This window comes from Aythya ferina (assembly GCF_964211825.1).
Source record: "Aythya ferina genome assembly, chromosome: 4".
NCBI classification, from domain to species: domain Eukaryota; kingdom Metazoa; phylum Chordata; class Aves; order Anseriformes; family Anatidae; genus Aythya; species Aythya ferina.
The window spans coordinates 59,214,245-59,230,193 of NC_140300.1; the positions used below are offsets into that span (position 1 = coordinate 59,214,245).

A 15,949-nucleotide genomic window follows, 5' to 3' on the forward strand; every position below is an offset into this window, starting at 1 on the left:
TATTAGCCCATGATCGCCATTGTATCTTTAACTGAAAAACACAGAAAATTGACTGTTCATTTCTAAGCATTTTTCTACATTCTATATAGTAGGAATTTTCACACCAAGACTTCACAGCATGCAGCTGAAGAAATCACCTAAAACTCAAAATTTTATGCAGCATCTAAGAAACATCTTTATAATCAGTTCCAGGATGGGAGGTGGGGGGGAAGCTGACATTTAAAAGGCTGCACTAGTACACCTAAGTCATTTATATATATAGTATTTCACCAAAATCACACCGTACAGGTAACAACAGTAGATGGAATTGCACAAAGCGGGATTTGGATGCAAACACACCTTAGTACTGCTACATCATTTAGAAAATGGGATCTACAAGGCACGCTCACCCCACCACAACCACCTCTCTACTTGGCAGTGGATCACCCTCACTCACGCTAACACACTGCAGGAGCAATTCAGCTTCTGCAGCCACAATCAGAACCACAATACCCGTATAATTACCGCCTGCTACTTTAGAAAGTGGCAGATCTGAGCCCCAGTGTGCTTGCACACCCATCCATATCCCTTCTTTGTCCCACCACAAGCATTCACAAGTCCAAGCAACCAGAGGGTACCACCTATAAACTAGTCCAGCCAACTAACAAACCAAACAAGCAAAAAAACCCAGATGAGATAAGTGGATCAGCTCCCCAGTCTGGCTAGTCATATGGCTCTATAAGCTCTAGCTGTAGGCTCTGGGAAAGCAAATAAAAACCATGCCATCAGTAAGAGCAAAACCAAGACAGATCTATACAAACACACCTTCTGTGCCACTTTCATCCAGGGACACAGTCCGATTAATTTAGAAAATAAAAACATGATGCCCTTCCACAGTGTGTTTGTTTACACGTGGAAATGCAACTATCCTACAAACAGTTCACAGAGAAACTCTCCCACCAACTCCAGGTACATTTGACAAGCACTCAAAGCAAAAACATAGTTATCAATTTAGCTTATTTTAGCAACAGCTGTTTTATAAATACTTTCTCCAGTTACAGAAGGCCTGTTCAGCTGTGCAAGACCCGACATTTCCACTGGCACTCCAACCTGACCTACGCCGCTAAGCACAATGAGTTCATCTTGACAAGCTCAGAGACCATCTGGGTTCACAGCCAAATTCAGTAAGCCGTTTCCTCGTAATACCCTTATATAATTCTACCAAAACTGTAGCAAAGGCGATTTTTCCTACCTTCCGTGCAAAACCAAGAAGCAGCAATATTTATCTTCACATAATACAAATAAACGTTTACATTTATTTCATTGAAAATTTCCACAAAAGCTATTTTCACCTACCCTTGCTCTAAGAGTTTCTAATCACTTGTGAAGTAAGTTCACTACCACAGATGCAATATTCGGAATAGTTTTCTCAAATCAGAACCCCAGGCACACTTATTAGCATTCAGTATTCTACTAAATTTAGGATTCTACTAAATACAGCTCAAAAATAACAGCGACCTGATTACTTTCAACAAGTGAATTTTAAGAAAAAATGTGGTCTGCCTTCCTTTACATTTCCCCAGCCGGATGAAATCCTCTTCTAAGAGCCCTGGTGCCCTTCCATCATCCTACTCCTGCATCCAGCAACCCGCTCGCAATCTTAGCTCCTTGCACATTAAGGAATCTGCACAAAAGCCATGCTTGAGCGTGTGCACGCTGCCTTACAGTAATTATCAGGAACTTGAGGAAAATAATAATAATAATAATAATAAAATCCTCGCAAGTACATTTACTACAGTAAAAATAAGGTAACAGGGCAGATTATGGTCAAAACTTTTACCTGCCAGAGCGATTAGGATCACACACATTTTGTGCATGCTGCAGCAATATAAAAATTGCTCTGAAGTATCACAGGATTTAATAATAAAGATACAAATTTAGATTTTTTATTTATTTTTTTTTCCAGTATTTTTAACTGCACCAGATCCGCCGGCACGTCTTCCCAACAGCACTCACCCCTGCTGCAACACCCCCCAGAAAAACCCTTCAGCTTGCAACTTCGCCTGGAGAGAGGCTAACAGCGGAACCCAGCAGCTATAAAAACCCCGGTAAGAGCCCCCCGTGCCCTCAGCCAGCCCGGGGCCCGCCCCGCGGCCTCCTCCCGCCGCCGGGCAGCGCGGAGCGGAGCGGGCGGCCCCCGCCTGGCCCCGCAGCCTCACCCCGCGGCGGAGGGGCGGCGGCCCCGGGCTCGGTCGCTGCTCCGGCTCCGGTCCCTGCCGCGGGCGTCGCCTTCCAGCAGCGGCGGGCTCCGGAGCACGGCGCTGCCCGCGGGGCCTCACAGCCCGGCCAAAACGGCCGCCGCCGCCGCCATCTTGGAGGCGCCGCCACAGTGCGGGAGGCGGGCGCGGCGGAGGGATCCGCACCGTTGCCGTGGTAACGAGGCTCGCAGGTGCCCTTCCGCGCTTGCGGGTGCGCCGCCCCGGCTTGGCTACGTGACGTCAGGGCGCGGAGGACGGAGTTTCCCGCGCTTCTGCGCGCCTCTGGGAGGGGAGCCCTGCGCAGCGCGGTGGAAGGGCGGGACGGCCGGAACTCCAAGTCCCAGCGTGCACCGCGCGAGGAAAGCGCCCGCGCTCGTTCTATCTGGCCGCAACGCCTCCTGGGAGGTGTAGTTTTCCAGTCAGGGCGGCGCTCCGCGCGGTGGCGGGGCTAGCGGGAGCTTGCTTGGGGCCGCCTGTGAAGCGTCGGGCTCGTTTTGCCCCTAAAATAAAATACGCAAACTGTGATGAGTTCTACAAACGATTTTACCTGACTGGAAGAAGACTAGTAAAATCACGACGTCAAAACCATGAGGCTCGGATGAGGTCCGGAGCATTTATTTACGGCAGTTTCGCCTCACACATTGCTGTGCTCTTCGGTCTCCTCCAGGAATTCCCTGCTAAAAATAGAGCAGGGGAAGCGGGAGGTCATTTCAGTCAGTTTCTGGTCGTTTTCTACTTTTTCTACGTTGCTACTGCACGCTCTTAGCGACTTGCTTGCGGGCTTGCAGTTTATAGGGCTGGGTTCCTAAAACTTTGCTGAGGAAAAAAAATAGGGAAAAACAAAAAAAGGATTAGCCATTTTATAAAATGGCATATATATATATGTATATATTTGGTAGTATTCATGCCGTCATTTACTGTTATTTTCCATTTCTTTTTCAGAAAAGCTGATAGGATTTGTATTTCAGTCATCGTGGTCCAATTGTCAGAACAGGAAAAAGAAGCTACCATTTTCAGGATCTGCATTATGCTGAGCTCCAAGGCAGAAACATGAAGTATCTGAATAAAGCTCCAGGTTCGTGGTGGGCTAGAGGCATTCTACCGATACCACCTGGAGGTAGAGTTAAATCCCCAGTCATTAATACTTGTGCCCATGTTTTTTTGCTCCAGCAAAAATCTAGATGGCACATCAATCCCTCTCTAATTTAGAAAGGGAACAAAATCACTGGAAAAAAATCTGTGAAGCAAAAAAACTTCAATAAAAATATTTTTGTTTTCTCCAGCAAATGCCCTGGCATCAAAGGAATAGCTCTGGACAGCACCAGATGTGTGTGGAAGGTGAGCGTAAGCCTGTCAGTCAGCACAGCATTTTGCTCACATTCCTACCGTTGCAACATGCCTATATCCATAAGAGAAAGCACTGTAATGAAATTCTACAACAACCTTCTGGACACTCTACATGTAAGGAGTAGATATCATTCATCTGCATTGCAGCTTCGCCACTTATTTATCAGCTTTTTAAAGTTATAAGTGCAACTGATTAGTTATAATGTTAGAGTATTATAAAAGTTATATATAGTGTATATAATATAGTGTATATGGTATTATAAAAGTTAAAAAAAAAACGTCTTTTTATCCTGGCCTCAGGTACCATGTCTGGATATTCAGCACAGTACTGGCAATGTTGCTGTTGGCAGGATGCTATTGTCACAGTGGCATACCTCTCAATGCCCAGCAGGTGGAAGCAAAATTTAAGAGGAAAAAAAAAAATGCCTTAATACAGTGATTACAATTGTTTTTGTCACTGTGGTTTGTTCTTAAAATACAGCTCCTTCTTTGTTTCTTGAAAAAAAAAAAAAAAAAAAAAAGTCTTACATAAAAATATAATATGCTGTTAAGGAAAACCATTAAATAGATATTAGAATGTTTTAGTAACAATATCTTTATTGTACTCTTCTATGTGTCAAAACTGTGTATTTTCTCATCCTTAATATAGGATGTGATATATTGGTAGTATGGCTCTTCTAGAAGCTTAAATTATCATCACTCTGATTCCCACTTGACATTTGGAGAATAATTTTTTTCTTCTTTTTATTTTGCTGTCCCTCTTCTGGAGTTGGCTGCACATTTGTTACCATATAAAAAATAGAAATAAAAAATAATTTAAGAGGTGCTTCAAAGAAATAAAACAGTACCAGCTGCTCAATACCATTTTTTATTGTGTGTGGTAGACTAAAAAAAATGTGCAATAAGGAACCTTAGATCTGCAAGAAGCATTATTGTAGATGGTTCTCTACTACTGCTATAAAATAACATCTTAGGATTTGGGAAAAATTGTGAGCCAAAACAATATGGCTTAAAGAATGTCTTGTTAATTAAAAAATAAACATACCTTTTGGGGGAAGTCCCATGTCAACACTAATGAGCCTCTAGACTGACAGTAACTAATTCTCCTACAAAGATCTCTGCTATAAGTGCTGCCATCAGCAGACATACTAATGAATGCACCCTCACAGAAACTGACTGGATTATCTTTTGAGATAGTCCAGTTTAATTAGTATTGAAAGCTATGTCAGAGACATGATGATTTTTGCTTGTGCATCTGCTGGCCTTATCTTGTTAATTTTACTTTATTATTCTGGGGTTAAGGAAAAGAAAGCCAAAAAACAATAATAATAATAATAAACACAGGCATATAAAGACTAGAAACAAAAAGAAGTGAAGGTTTAAAGTTTAACTGAGACTGCAGAGATGTGAGAAGCTGGGGAGAAAGATTTTTAAGGGCACTGAAACAAAAGCAGTAATTAACACAGCATTTGAGTAATAGTAGTAATTGTTAGCTTCTTTGCTCACAAAGATGCTTTTACTGCAAAAATGTAACTGGCCCAAAATATTTAGACTACCATAATATGGCTGCAGAGCATCTATCAGGCCACCAAACTAAAGTTTGTTTGATTGATTTGTTTTGTTTTTTGTTTTTGCATAACATTACATTGGAAATATGGTTTCCTCTTAAGGCAATAGCAAAGAGTTTTGAGTTGATTTATACAGGAAGATAAAGTGTCTCTTTATCCCTGTGGGACCTGATAATATATTAAGCAGGCATAGGGCAGAGGCATTGGCATTGAATATCCCCAAACCAAGCATTAGGCTAGCCAAGGATTAGACAATTCATTACTGGTGAAGAAGAAAGCAAGTTGTGATGATCCACATAATAACCATCAGAAGCAATAAAGGAAAAAGTAACTGGCAGTTACAAAATTAGCTAAAATAGCTAACCTGCTTGGACCTTGGAAAAACATCTGCATGTTGGTCCTGAATTGACAGGACCCCATTGTAAACCTTCACCACAATCTGTAAGGATGGAGAAGGTAATCCACTTGACACTGCTTTTATCTCAGCACTCCGTAATAATTGCTGTTATGCACATTCCAAGTATTCTAGCAAAATGCTAGTTACTGAGATCATCCTTAGGCTCAAAAAGTGACAAGGTGGAGGCACAAGGCATAACCGGTTTGGTTTTATTAAACATGCTCATTTCACACAACCAAAACACATCAGGAGAACCACTGTTTCTCTGTAACTCTAGGACCATAAGTATTCTCATTGTCCACTTTGAAGAGCCCATTTTGAAGACATTTTCAAGGAGGTCTCTGTAACACACAAGACAGCAAGGTCATAAATCACTATTCTACTCCTAATTTCAGATCCATTTTTTATGAAACAGTGTTTGTGAACAGCCTACAGATCCAGTGTTTAATGTGAATTTCCCTTTTTGTTTGTTGTTTAGTTTAACATTGCATTTGATACACTGCACTCTTAGTTATATAGTCTAATTTTTTAATTTTTTTTTTCTGTTTCCAGTTCAGTAGCACCATCTTCAGTTTCTTCCTTGGCTGACAAAAGCAGTCCAAAATGAAACAAAAAATACTTCAGTTATTCTGAAATGTCAGATTTGAGTTAAACAGGCTTATCTGCAGATTCCTCAGAAAAGTGAGTAGCCACAACTTGTAATTTATAATACCTGGGATGGTCATTGTATATTATCACATTGTCTAGGCACTTCCACATTGCTTAGAATTCTGGAGTCACAATCTAGATGAATGCTTGACTGAAAGAAAACAAACAAACAAAAAACAACAACAACAAACATAATCAGGAGAAAGATTAAATGATTACATAGGTTGGAAATACCTCATAAATTTCTCCCTCGGAGCTGAATCAAAGGACAAGAATACTAAAGAAGTAAGGAACCCCTTTGTATATTATAAAGAAAAGTCCAGAATCAAAAGTTCTCCTGCCTCCCTGCCCAGCCCCAGATATTTTTTTTTTCCATTTTGAAATTAAATCCATCATTATTAGCTTTTTATTTTCCTCGGTTCTGAGTGTAGAGAATGAAAGGTCCTGTACAACCATCTGAGAGTTCATTCTAAGAGGAAGGGGTTGTAGATGCTTTCTTCCATATTTTTTTTTTCTGTAGAAGTACTTGAGTGAAATATGATGACCCGGCATGTCCAATGACGATGCAAGGTTTGAAACTGGAATAACTTTGAAGTGTTTTAGTGTTTTAAATAACTGTGTAACCTAAATCATTTTTCCAATAAAATTGCTCTTGTCGTGCCTTTTTTTTTTTTTTTCCTGATGATAAGAGGAATAGTAGAGATTTGGTGCTATGTGATTTAATTTGTACTACTGGTTAGAGATGGCACCAATGGAAAACAAGACTCAGTTGACATATATTGAAGAGAAATTAGTTGGTTCACTTTTCTACAGAGATGATATGATTTGCAAGGTAGAATATAGGTGAAAGGTGTCTTTGGAGAGAACAAAAAGAAAAACTGAGGTGAACAGGAACCTAGGGAAAGGAGACAGTTCGGAGAAGGCAAGGTATCTAAGCTGTTCTTGTAAATAAGGAAGAAGATTACAGACTGTGTTCTCTTCCTGGCTCTTGCACTGAGATCTTGAGCAAGTCCTTTCTCTATCATATACCCTTCACACAGCAGAGCTTAACTCAGTTGAATGGAGACTGTTACATGCTTTCTGTTTCATCCTTAGCATTACACAAAATAAAACAATGCAGAGAAGAGCATAACCAAATTAATTCATAACAGATGGAATGAAAGAACATTTTGGCAAGCACTGAGTTACCATGTCATGGCTGTACAATCTTTGACCCTCCCACATTTCTACATGATATTTGAAGGTGATCTAAAACTTTCCTGGATAAGAATCATACACATGAGAAAAAAAAAAAAAATCTTTACCTTTTATAAATAGCGTTTAACCACCTGCATTAGAGCTTATCATGGAAAAATGATGTTCAGTATACTATTAACGTTTTTTGCGTGCTTGCAATTTCCTTTGAGTCTGGATGATAAAAGGATGATATTATGAACACATTATCTTGTGTTTACTGATTTTACAAGCTGTTAAACTTCTGTTAGATAAAATACCTCAGGAAGTACTCAGCCGATGGCTGGAATATAATGGGAACAAAGACCACAGCTTTCTTTTGTTAGCTATTTCTTTTAAACATCCACAAAAGAGCAAATATTCAATACAACTCTTTTTGCTGTACTTATGGGAGGTAATAAACATATTGAGTTAGTGTAAAAGTGAGGAACAGCATTTTATTCTTTAAATACTTTTTAAAAAATGATAAAACAGTAATTAACAATCCTTGCTATAATTAGTTTTAATTCTGTGCAAACTCTCCCAAGAAGAGAAAAATCTGAGTAAGTTCTCTTTGAACAGCCAGGTCATTACTGGCCATGTTGAGATCTATGGCATTTGCCAGTTTCCTGTATTTGATATATCTGATAGGTCAGAAAAAGACTCCAAAACCTTTCTCTTTTCCTTTGTGCTTATATGACTCCCATTTGTATAATCTTCAAGAGTCTTCTATTTAATGTCTATTCTTGCAAAATCGTTCCAATGATGTGCAGCCTCTTGAATACAGATCTCTGACTCGATGCCATATCGAATTTCTTGTTCTGAGTTCAGTCATGTTTAACTGAAAAACAGCCAGAGATTTCCGCCATCCCATCTTTGTTTAAAGACTAGAAGTGATGGAGTATCTACTTGTAGCCCTCAATAAATTGTTTGAATGCTCAGAGTTTACAGTTTTTAAGTCAGAGTTTAACATAACCATGCCTTTTTCCACTTTCCCAGTCCAGAGCCCACCCAGTGAGTCACACTATACTTTCCTGAACTAAGTCGGGAGTCCCACTATCATCAGGTATCCCCTTCCTACCAAAGTCATTAGCCATAGTAAGATGTTGAATACTTCTATTGAATTTTTATTTATTATAATTTTATCTTATTTATTGTAATTTATTCCAATTATTAACTACTTGAAATTCAGAATTTGAAGTTAGGATGTAATGGAATGAGTAAAGAGAAATACTGCCAGGTATTTATAGCTGTGGAACGTAAAACTCCTTTTATTGCTTTTGTTCACTATTTCCTTAAGAGTTTACTTCATCCAGAAGCATTCTTATAAGTATTCTCATTTGTTGAACTGTTTGGAAAGAGCCAGCATAACAGAAGGAAGGCAAACATGCAAAACAAATAACATCTTCAACATATATTTGTTGTATTCATCTGGCTCTAACAAGCTTACAAAGAAAATGGTAGTGTCAAACCAAGTCACTGAGACTTTTGGGTGCCTTCCAATTTAGATAAAAAATACCTACATCAAACAGCATTCTTTTTCCTTTTTTCCTGTTCCCTTTGGCTTTGTCTGTATTAAGTTTCCTCGTTAGTTTGTTTTAAGCAGATTTCTTTATATTTTATCAGCTCTAAACTGTAACCTATAGTCTGAGAGTGTTTTCCCTCTACATCAGTCAGGTCAGATAAGCTCCCTATAGCTCTGAAGCCTCAGAGATTTAGGTTCTGGTTCAGGAAAGCTGAATGTCACGCTGAGACCAATTTCCTGGATCACAGCAATGAAAGAAAGTGGATGATTCTTTGTTCTTGTTGGTCTATTTTTATTTCAGAAGTGTTGTGTTAGGCACAAAATTACAAAATTCTCCTTCTTATGTTGCAATTCGGAGTTGATAGCTGCGACTCCTCAGTAACATTCCTGCCCACTGACTCATAGCAGATGTAAGCAGCAGCACTACAGAATTTAATAGCAAAAACAATCGCAGTCTGGGAAGGGCTCTGGAATTCCTTGCATCAGCTTAAGAAGATTTAACAACTTTGAGTTCTGTCCAGAGGGGAAAGGTAAATGTTTTAGGTACCTGTGAGGGAAGAAGAAAGAATTTGGGGTAATTTCTATACTTACACATTAGAAGTAGTTTTTGAAGGTCGTATAACTGGTGCAATATTGCTAATGATGTAGGAATGTTGCTTCGGTAGGATCTAGCTATTTTGCTATGATGAATACTCAGTTTGATAATAAACCCCATATTCAAATCTGTACTTTCTAAGTGTCTAATAATGTATGGCTGGATGAATAGGGCTGCTTCTGAGGCCTAGAATTGGATCAGATCATAAATTATCTGTCCATTTTTCAGATGAGGAAATTGGCTCAATTTTTATAGCACTACCTAATTAAAACAAAGCAAAGTTTGTTCATGAGTTTAATCTCTAAAACAGGCTTGGCTTCCAAGTCATTAGCTGTCCTTTTGGCAGACAGATTCTCATTTATTATTATTGTGTTTTTTAACATGGCAGTTCTTACTGGCACTGTGCAAACAGAAATTGGCATCTGAATTTTATATAGCTTGCTGTCTCCAGAATTCAAGAAGGAAATAGGCTGAGAGTTCAGTACTTTCATAGCACAAGAGTTTTGCTCGTATCGTCAAGTCTAGTCAGTAACTTGTGATTGAAAGACACAGAAAAATATTAAATTTGGTGGAAATTGGACCATAGGATTTACTATCTGAATAGCCTGTAAAGAAATCCCAAGTACAAAAATGCAAAAATATTCAGAGGTATTTTTCTTTAAGTTTAATTGTGTAGCTGTAGGAGAAATCTTTCCATATGGTCATGCAAATGCACATTCCAGGTGTGATCTTTGGTATCTGAGTAATCTCATAAGGATAAGATTTGCACTTAATCCTCAGTTTTGCTAAAATAGAAAGCAGCTAATTATTAAAGGCTTGTGCTTTCAACTCAAAAATGTTACAACGAGGTTTTCTCAGTCTGTCTTGATGTGTGATAATCAATCTGCGTGTCTGCTGTCTGAGCTGAAAGCTTTCCTGGGAAGGAGTCTCCCCTGCACAAGTTTGTTTGGTTGATGCTTTTGTTATTTGTTTGCTTTTAAATGGGAAAACTGTGTTATAACCAAAGCTTTGGAAGTCTCTCAGTACACATTGTCTCTTTGGACTCACGAGCATCAGCAATACAAAAATAGTTATGCAATTGTCTTCATCTGTGACGCGGATTAAGGCTTGGGTGGTTTTGGTTTTGTTTTGTTTTGTTGTTTGTTTGTTTGTTTGTTTTTCATGTTTTTTTACTGCATTATGCGTGAAAGTTATATTCTCTCCCTACATTTTAAATTATTTTACCCTCCAGGCATATTTCTGGATAAGGCATTTTAAATAGCTATGTAACAACCAGGCTAAATATTTCAGTGGGTGGAGAAATTAGTTTGAGAAATTGACTTTCAAAGCTGTCTTCCTAGAGCAGGATTTTAAGCTTCCCTTAAACACAGCTTTAGCTTTACATATCACCAGAAGATAAACATACAGTTTCGGAGAACTGTCACTGAACCAACCTATTTTGAAACTTTGAGTAGAAAATAAAAAACTAACTAATAGGTAACAACATTAATTCCCAGACCAAAGCTGTTTATTCAGTCAGCGTGTGCAAAACACTTTGAACATGTATGAGGTCTGATCCTATTGTATGATATTTTACTGCTTTTCTAATCACTTTTCTGACTGCTCAGTGAATCTCCTGTGATTGCAACTGTGGAATCAGATAACTACATGAATTTATATCCACTGACAAACTGTCTCAAATATTAGTACTTCCAGAAACAGCTCTGCTTACTCTCCTCTGCCCCTTCTGGGTCTCCCTGCTGGGCAGTTACAGAAGCAGAGGAACATTAGGTGAACCATTTGCTTTCAGACTTTGTCTCCTCCTAGTCTTCTTGACCTCCCTCTCTCTCTCTCTCTCTCCCTCTTTATTTTATTTTATTTTATTTTATTTTATTTTATTTTATTTTATTTTATTTTATTTTATTTTATTTTATTTCCCCCTGATGACAGCAACAGAAAGATGTTGCTTTACTCAACCCTTGCTCCTACTTCAGGCCTACCTCGGTATTTTTTTTTTTTTTTTTTTTTCTCCTGTGTCCTCTCTGTTTCAGTGTATTCCCTGTTATTGGATGACAGGTCTGCCAAATGGAGATCTCAGTTGCTAGTTGCTCCCTTTCTATATGCCCCTTAATTCTCTTATGATCACAGTGAACTCAAAATTAGCATGACTGACCACATGATTAATAATGCACCAGAATGCACCTTGGCTTTATTGTCTGACTCCCTTTCTTAAAAATTAAACTCCAGGGCAAGGATACCTTGAGCAATATATTTAAAACATCACTTTATAATTTTATTTATGAGGGTACTGAAAGTGATACTGACAACATTGTCTTCCAAGTGCAGCCCTCATGAAGTTTTCCACGACAGGAACATACTTTAGAAAGAGGCACACTTTAAATAGAAAAGTGACTTCATCATCTGAAGGTGACAAACCAAACCAACTGCACAAACTCTTCAGCTCTTGGTTCCTTTTGTGCAGTATGCTTGCAGTAGCTCACACATACTGTAAGAGAAATGGTCTGCCTTGATTGTGACTAACGGTCTTCTCTTTCTTAGCTAATATAAATTGTTCTGAACAGTATGTAAGATATACTCGATAGTGTGATTCTTATTTTTAATAAGAATATTGTATTTATAAAGATGTGCAATCCTTTTAAGACCGATGCAGCTTTCACAATAAGTGAAATCACGATATAACATCTTGAATATAAAGATTAATTGGAGGAAGAACAGTGTGCTTTTGTAATTAAAATAGCAGATTGAGCAGAGCAGTTAAAGAATCTCCCAGTGAAAAAATAGAAACCCTTCTCTCCTAAAAAACGTTTTCAAGAAATGCATGGAGTAGAGACTGAAATTATCTAAGATAGGTCATTTGCAGCTTGCCCAGACAGCTAACGTGTTCTTTGGGCACTCCTCTCCCACAGCAGTCAATGTCATTGCAATAGATGGCAAGAGCTGCAATAGCCCTAACTACTACTATTCTAGGTGAAAATGCATGTTTTATCATGGGAAAAACCTCTGAAATCCAAATTAATAACAAAACTCAATGCCAAACAATTCTTGCAGATGCAGCCCCCCACTTTTTAAGCTTTAAATTCATAGGACTCACCACTTTAAACAATAGCAGAACTTGTACTGAATTTTATTAAAGTTTCTAATTGAAATAACATAACATTTATGTGGTTAATGTGAAGAAAAACAAGTTAAAATTTAGAAATCGTATGGCATAGAAATAACAGATTTCAGGTCACACCTTCTATTCATTAAACATTTTATAAATAATTTACAAGGGACCCCTCTGGAATCCTTAGAGATAGACATCAGCTTAGTGTAGTGCTTTGCAGCTGAATGGTAGATTTTGCTTATGTATTTCCAAAATTCTATTAAAAAATCTCTCTGAGCTAGCTGTAACATGGGGTGCTGGGCAACCCTCAACACCTTGCATTTCCATCCAGTCTAGTGCAAGAAGCTGTGTAACAAGATTTATGCAGAAACATGAACTCTGCAACAAGTTTGATGTTTTCAAACCAGCAAAACTCAGAAATAAAACCAGAAATAAATTGCCTTCTTAAATAAAATTAGTATAATTTAATGTCCTTAGTATTTCATAGGTGATTAAAACCTGCAGTTGGACAGCAGTGTAATTTGTACTCTTGCATGAAGCTTTTGGAGATTGGTGAAAATGAAGTTGAATTTGTCAGATTTTATAAAAACTTAAAAAAAAAAAAAAAATCACATAAGCACCTTGGTTTTCTTTGTACAGTAAAAAGCACAGTCTGCCAAAGTTCCACTGGTATTTCGTCTTAATTCCTGTAGAAATAAGAGTGGAAATTTCCATAAAGTTGATTCAATAAGCACATGTTGAAATTGAATCATTAATCTCTATAATGTATCTTATTCTTTGTCTAACCACAAATGCTTTAACATGTATTTAGCTGATTTAGTTTAATAACTAGAAAAAGCAGAGTGGACACATATTTTGGTTTAAATTGAATTAGCATATCTTAAATGAAAATTCCGTAAATTTGAGGAAAAAAAAAAAAAAAACACACACAAAAAAACCTTCAGCTTACCATTGCAGCAGTTTAATTTAAAATTTGAAATTGATTTATGTATAATCTATGTCAATATTTTACTAGTTATAGAAGTTGGTTTCTCATCTGTGAACTGAAAAACATGCATCTACATTCTGGAAACTGTTGAAGATATATTAACTAACATTTGCAAGGCAGTCAGATACGATGGTGATTTTTTGGCATATTAAAGAATTTTCCTATGAAGTAATGGGACTTAAAATCCTATGGGCTGTACAGTACAAAATATACATAGCTATTAGTTGATAGATGTCATCCTTGTCACCACTAGAATAAAAGCTGATAACTGTTACACATTTTTTCCAAAATTAATCTGTGACAGAAAAATTATTACCTCCATCCTTTCCTGGGACAAAGGACTTGCACAAGACATTTTCTTTACTTCAAGGACAGCTAACCAAATACAGATTTTAGTTAACTTGAATGTATAGAGACCTTTCTCCCAACTTTCAGAGCCCAAGGAATATTCTTCTGCTTTACTCAAAATTTTAAAGGGGTATTTTGCTTTTGTCTTATTCCACAGTAAGTCGTGTCATTTTGTAGCCTTGATTAACCCTCCTAAAATGTTTGGAGATCTCTGATCCTTAGTGGCCTAAAAGGATAGGATTGTTTTTACTGGTTTTTGAAGGTGTATTTTATCAGACTATTTTATACATTGTAATGAAGCCTAAATATACGCTGTATTTGTGAATTATAGAGAAATAATTATAGGTTAATTTGATTATTTGCAATAACAAGTAAAGATGTCAGGTGTAAATCGTTAGCTTTAACGTTTAAGTTAACTACTATTTCATTTGTCCCTCTACTTCACAGCTTCCAGAGAATGAAGATTTTGATAGTGATTGATTTTGTCCTTGCAGCTAGCCTGACGGATACTATTGCGAGCTCTGTAAGTTCTACTCCTTAAGTTTATGTTTAGAGTTTCTTCTAAATAAAGAAGAACTTCTGTAGTCCTTACAGTGTATCTCAGCTAGATCTGTTGGCAGAACCTTTGACAGAAAAGATTAGAATACGAAACAAATCCAGAAGACTGGGGAAATAGCCTCTACCAGTGTTCAGTGGAGACAAGTTTCTGATAAGGAATGACAAAACAGGTGCATAAATATAAAATGGCTGAGCAATAGCACTGGAGAAAGTAATCCAGTCAGTTTGTGACTGGATCCAACATGGAGAAAGAGGCAATAGAATACCTTTACTAAAAAGTTATCACATGATGCGTTAACATGAACATTGTAGAGGATGCACTGAAGGTAGTGCAGTTATTGCACTGAAGGCAGTTATTGCTTCCATTCCGTGGTAATGCTAACTCAGAATAGCAGCTTCAGTTTTGAGTAACGTACCTACAGAAAGGCAAAACAGCTCGTGTCTCACAAGCTTGGTGGCCGCACCAGTGCTATGCTGATACAAAGCAAGAAGAGTGTTTCTATCCTCTTCTACCTGGTCCACTGGCCTTAGGACTTCCTCTCAAATCAGATCCACAGCTTCACTGTCTTACTTGTTGCCATGTTACTATGTTGTAGCTCACACTGAGAAACAATGAACACAACTCCTTTGATTCTGGCTTCCCAGACTTTGTACTACTTATTTTGTGTCTCCAACAGAAACACAGAAACACATTTATTCCACCACTTAAAATAGTTGTAACCTTATCAGTCCTGTACTGCCCGTCTTGGCTGTCCTTTCTAGTTTAATATTCAAGTCCTAATTGGCAGGGACCTTGGAGACTGAATTTTTGATTCGTAATTGCCTCTGTGGAAGTGGTTGTCAAATTTACAACTAGGTAAGCATAACTGTTTGTGGCTGTCTTAGGAAAGCCTTTTGTTTAGAAAAGTAGCTCTACAGGGAGAAAATAGGTAGGATGCACCTGCCTCTGTAATCACCTTTGCTTACTGGAGAAAAAAAAATAAATATTGATTTTTATAGAAACCTACTGAGAAAAAGGCAATACAATGAAATACATTTGATTTATTTTGATTTTTTCTTTTTTAGTTGGAATATTATGGGCTGTGGCTGACTGTGACTGAGCACTGGGAACATTCTGAAATTCCTCTCTAAGTTTTCATATTTAATCTCTTTAAAATACTATTCTCATTCAAGGTATTCTTTAAGCTCATTTAAATTCTAAAAATAGAGGAAAAAGCACCTCAAAGAAAGAGTTGGTATTTTTGTAGCTTTCATAAATTATTCTAAATATAATTTGTAGCATCAGTTTTAATGAAAGGACACTGGCTGCTAAATAGCCCTCACGATAATGAAATAAAATAAAGAATGTGAATGCATACTAATTGCAGCAGCTGCTTAAATATGGAACCATGTGTCCAAGAGCAGACCTGTCAGCAACAGT

General features: G+C 37.8%; 2 protein-coding genes across 13 annotated transcripts in view; one reads left to right on the forward strand and one right to left on the reverse strand.

The window, feature by feature from the left end:
* Positions 1-2,514, reverse strand: part of PCM1 (pericentriolar material 1) — a 42,092-nt gene extending 39,578 nt beyond the window's left edge. For 5 of the 12 annotated variants that reach the window (XM_084517469.1, XM_084517466.1, XM_084517470.1 and 2 more), the window contains exon 1: positions 2,199-2,371. The gene's annotated coding sequence lies outside the window, so the exon portion shown is untranslated. Of the gene's footprint in view, positions 1-1,819; positions 1,959-1,995; positions 2,115-2,198; positions 2,372-2,402 lie in introns of those variants that run through there. The other 7 variants (XM_084517461.1, XM_084517462.1, XM_084517463.1 and 4 more) reach the window with 4 other exon arrangements.
* A 16-nt stretch (positions 2,515-2,530) lies between these two features.
* The window catches only part of FGL1 (fibrinogen like 1), a 28,766-nt gene continuing 15,347 nt past the window's right edge, over positions 2,531-15,949 (forward strand). The window contains exons 1-7 of the mRNA XM_084517483.1: positions 2,531-2,840; positions 3,180-3,354; positions 3,521-3,575; positions 6,102-6,230; positions 8,409-8,475; positions 9,293-9,464; positions 14,419-14,494. Of these exons, the coding sequence (XP_084373609.1) occupies positions 14,429-14,494 (66 nt within the window). The 5' untranslated portion in view covers positions 2,531-2,840; positions 3,180-3,354; positions 3,521-3,575; ... (2 more) ...; positions 9,293-9,464; positions 14,419-14,428. The remainder of the gene's footprint in view (positions 2,841-3,179; positions 3,355-3,520; positions 3,576-6,101; positions 6,231-8,408; positions 8,476-9,292; positions 9,465-14,418; positions 14,495-15,949) is intronic.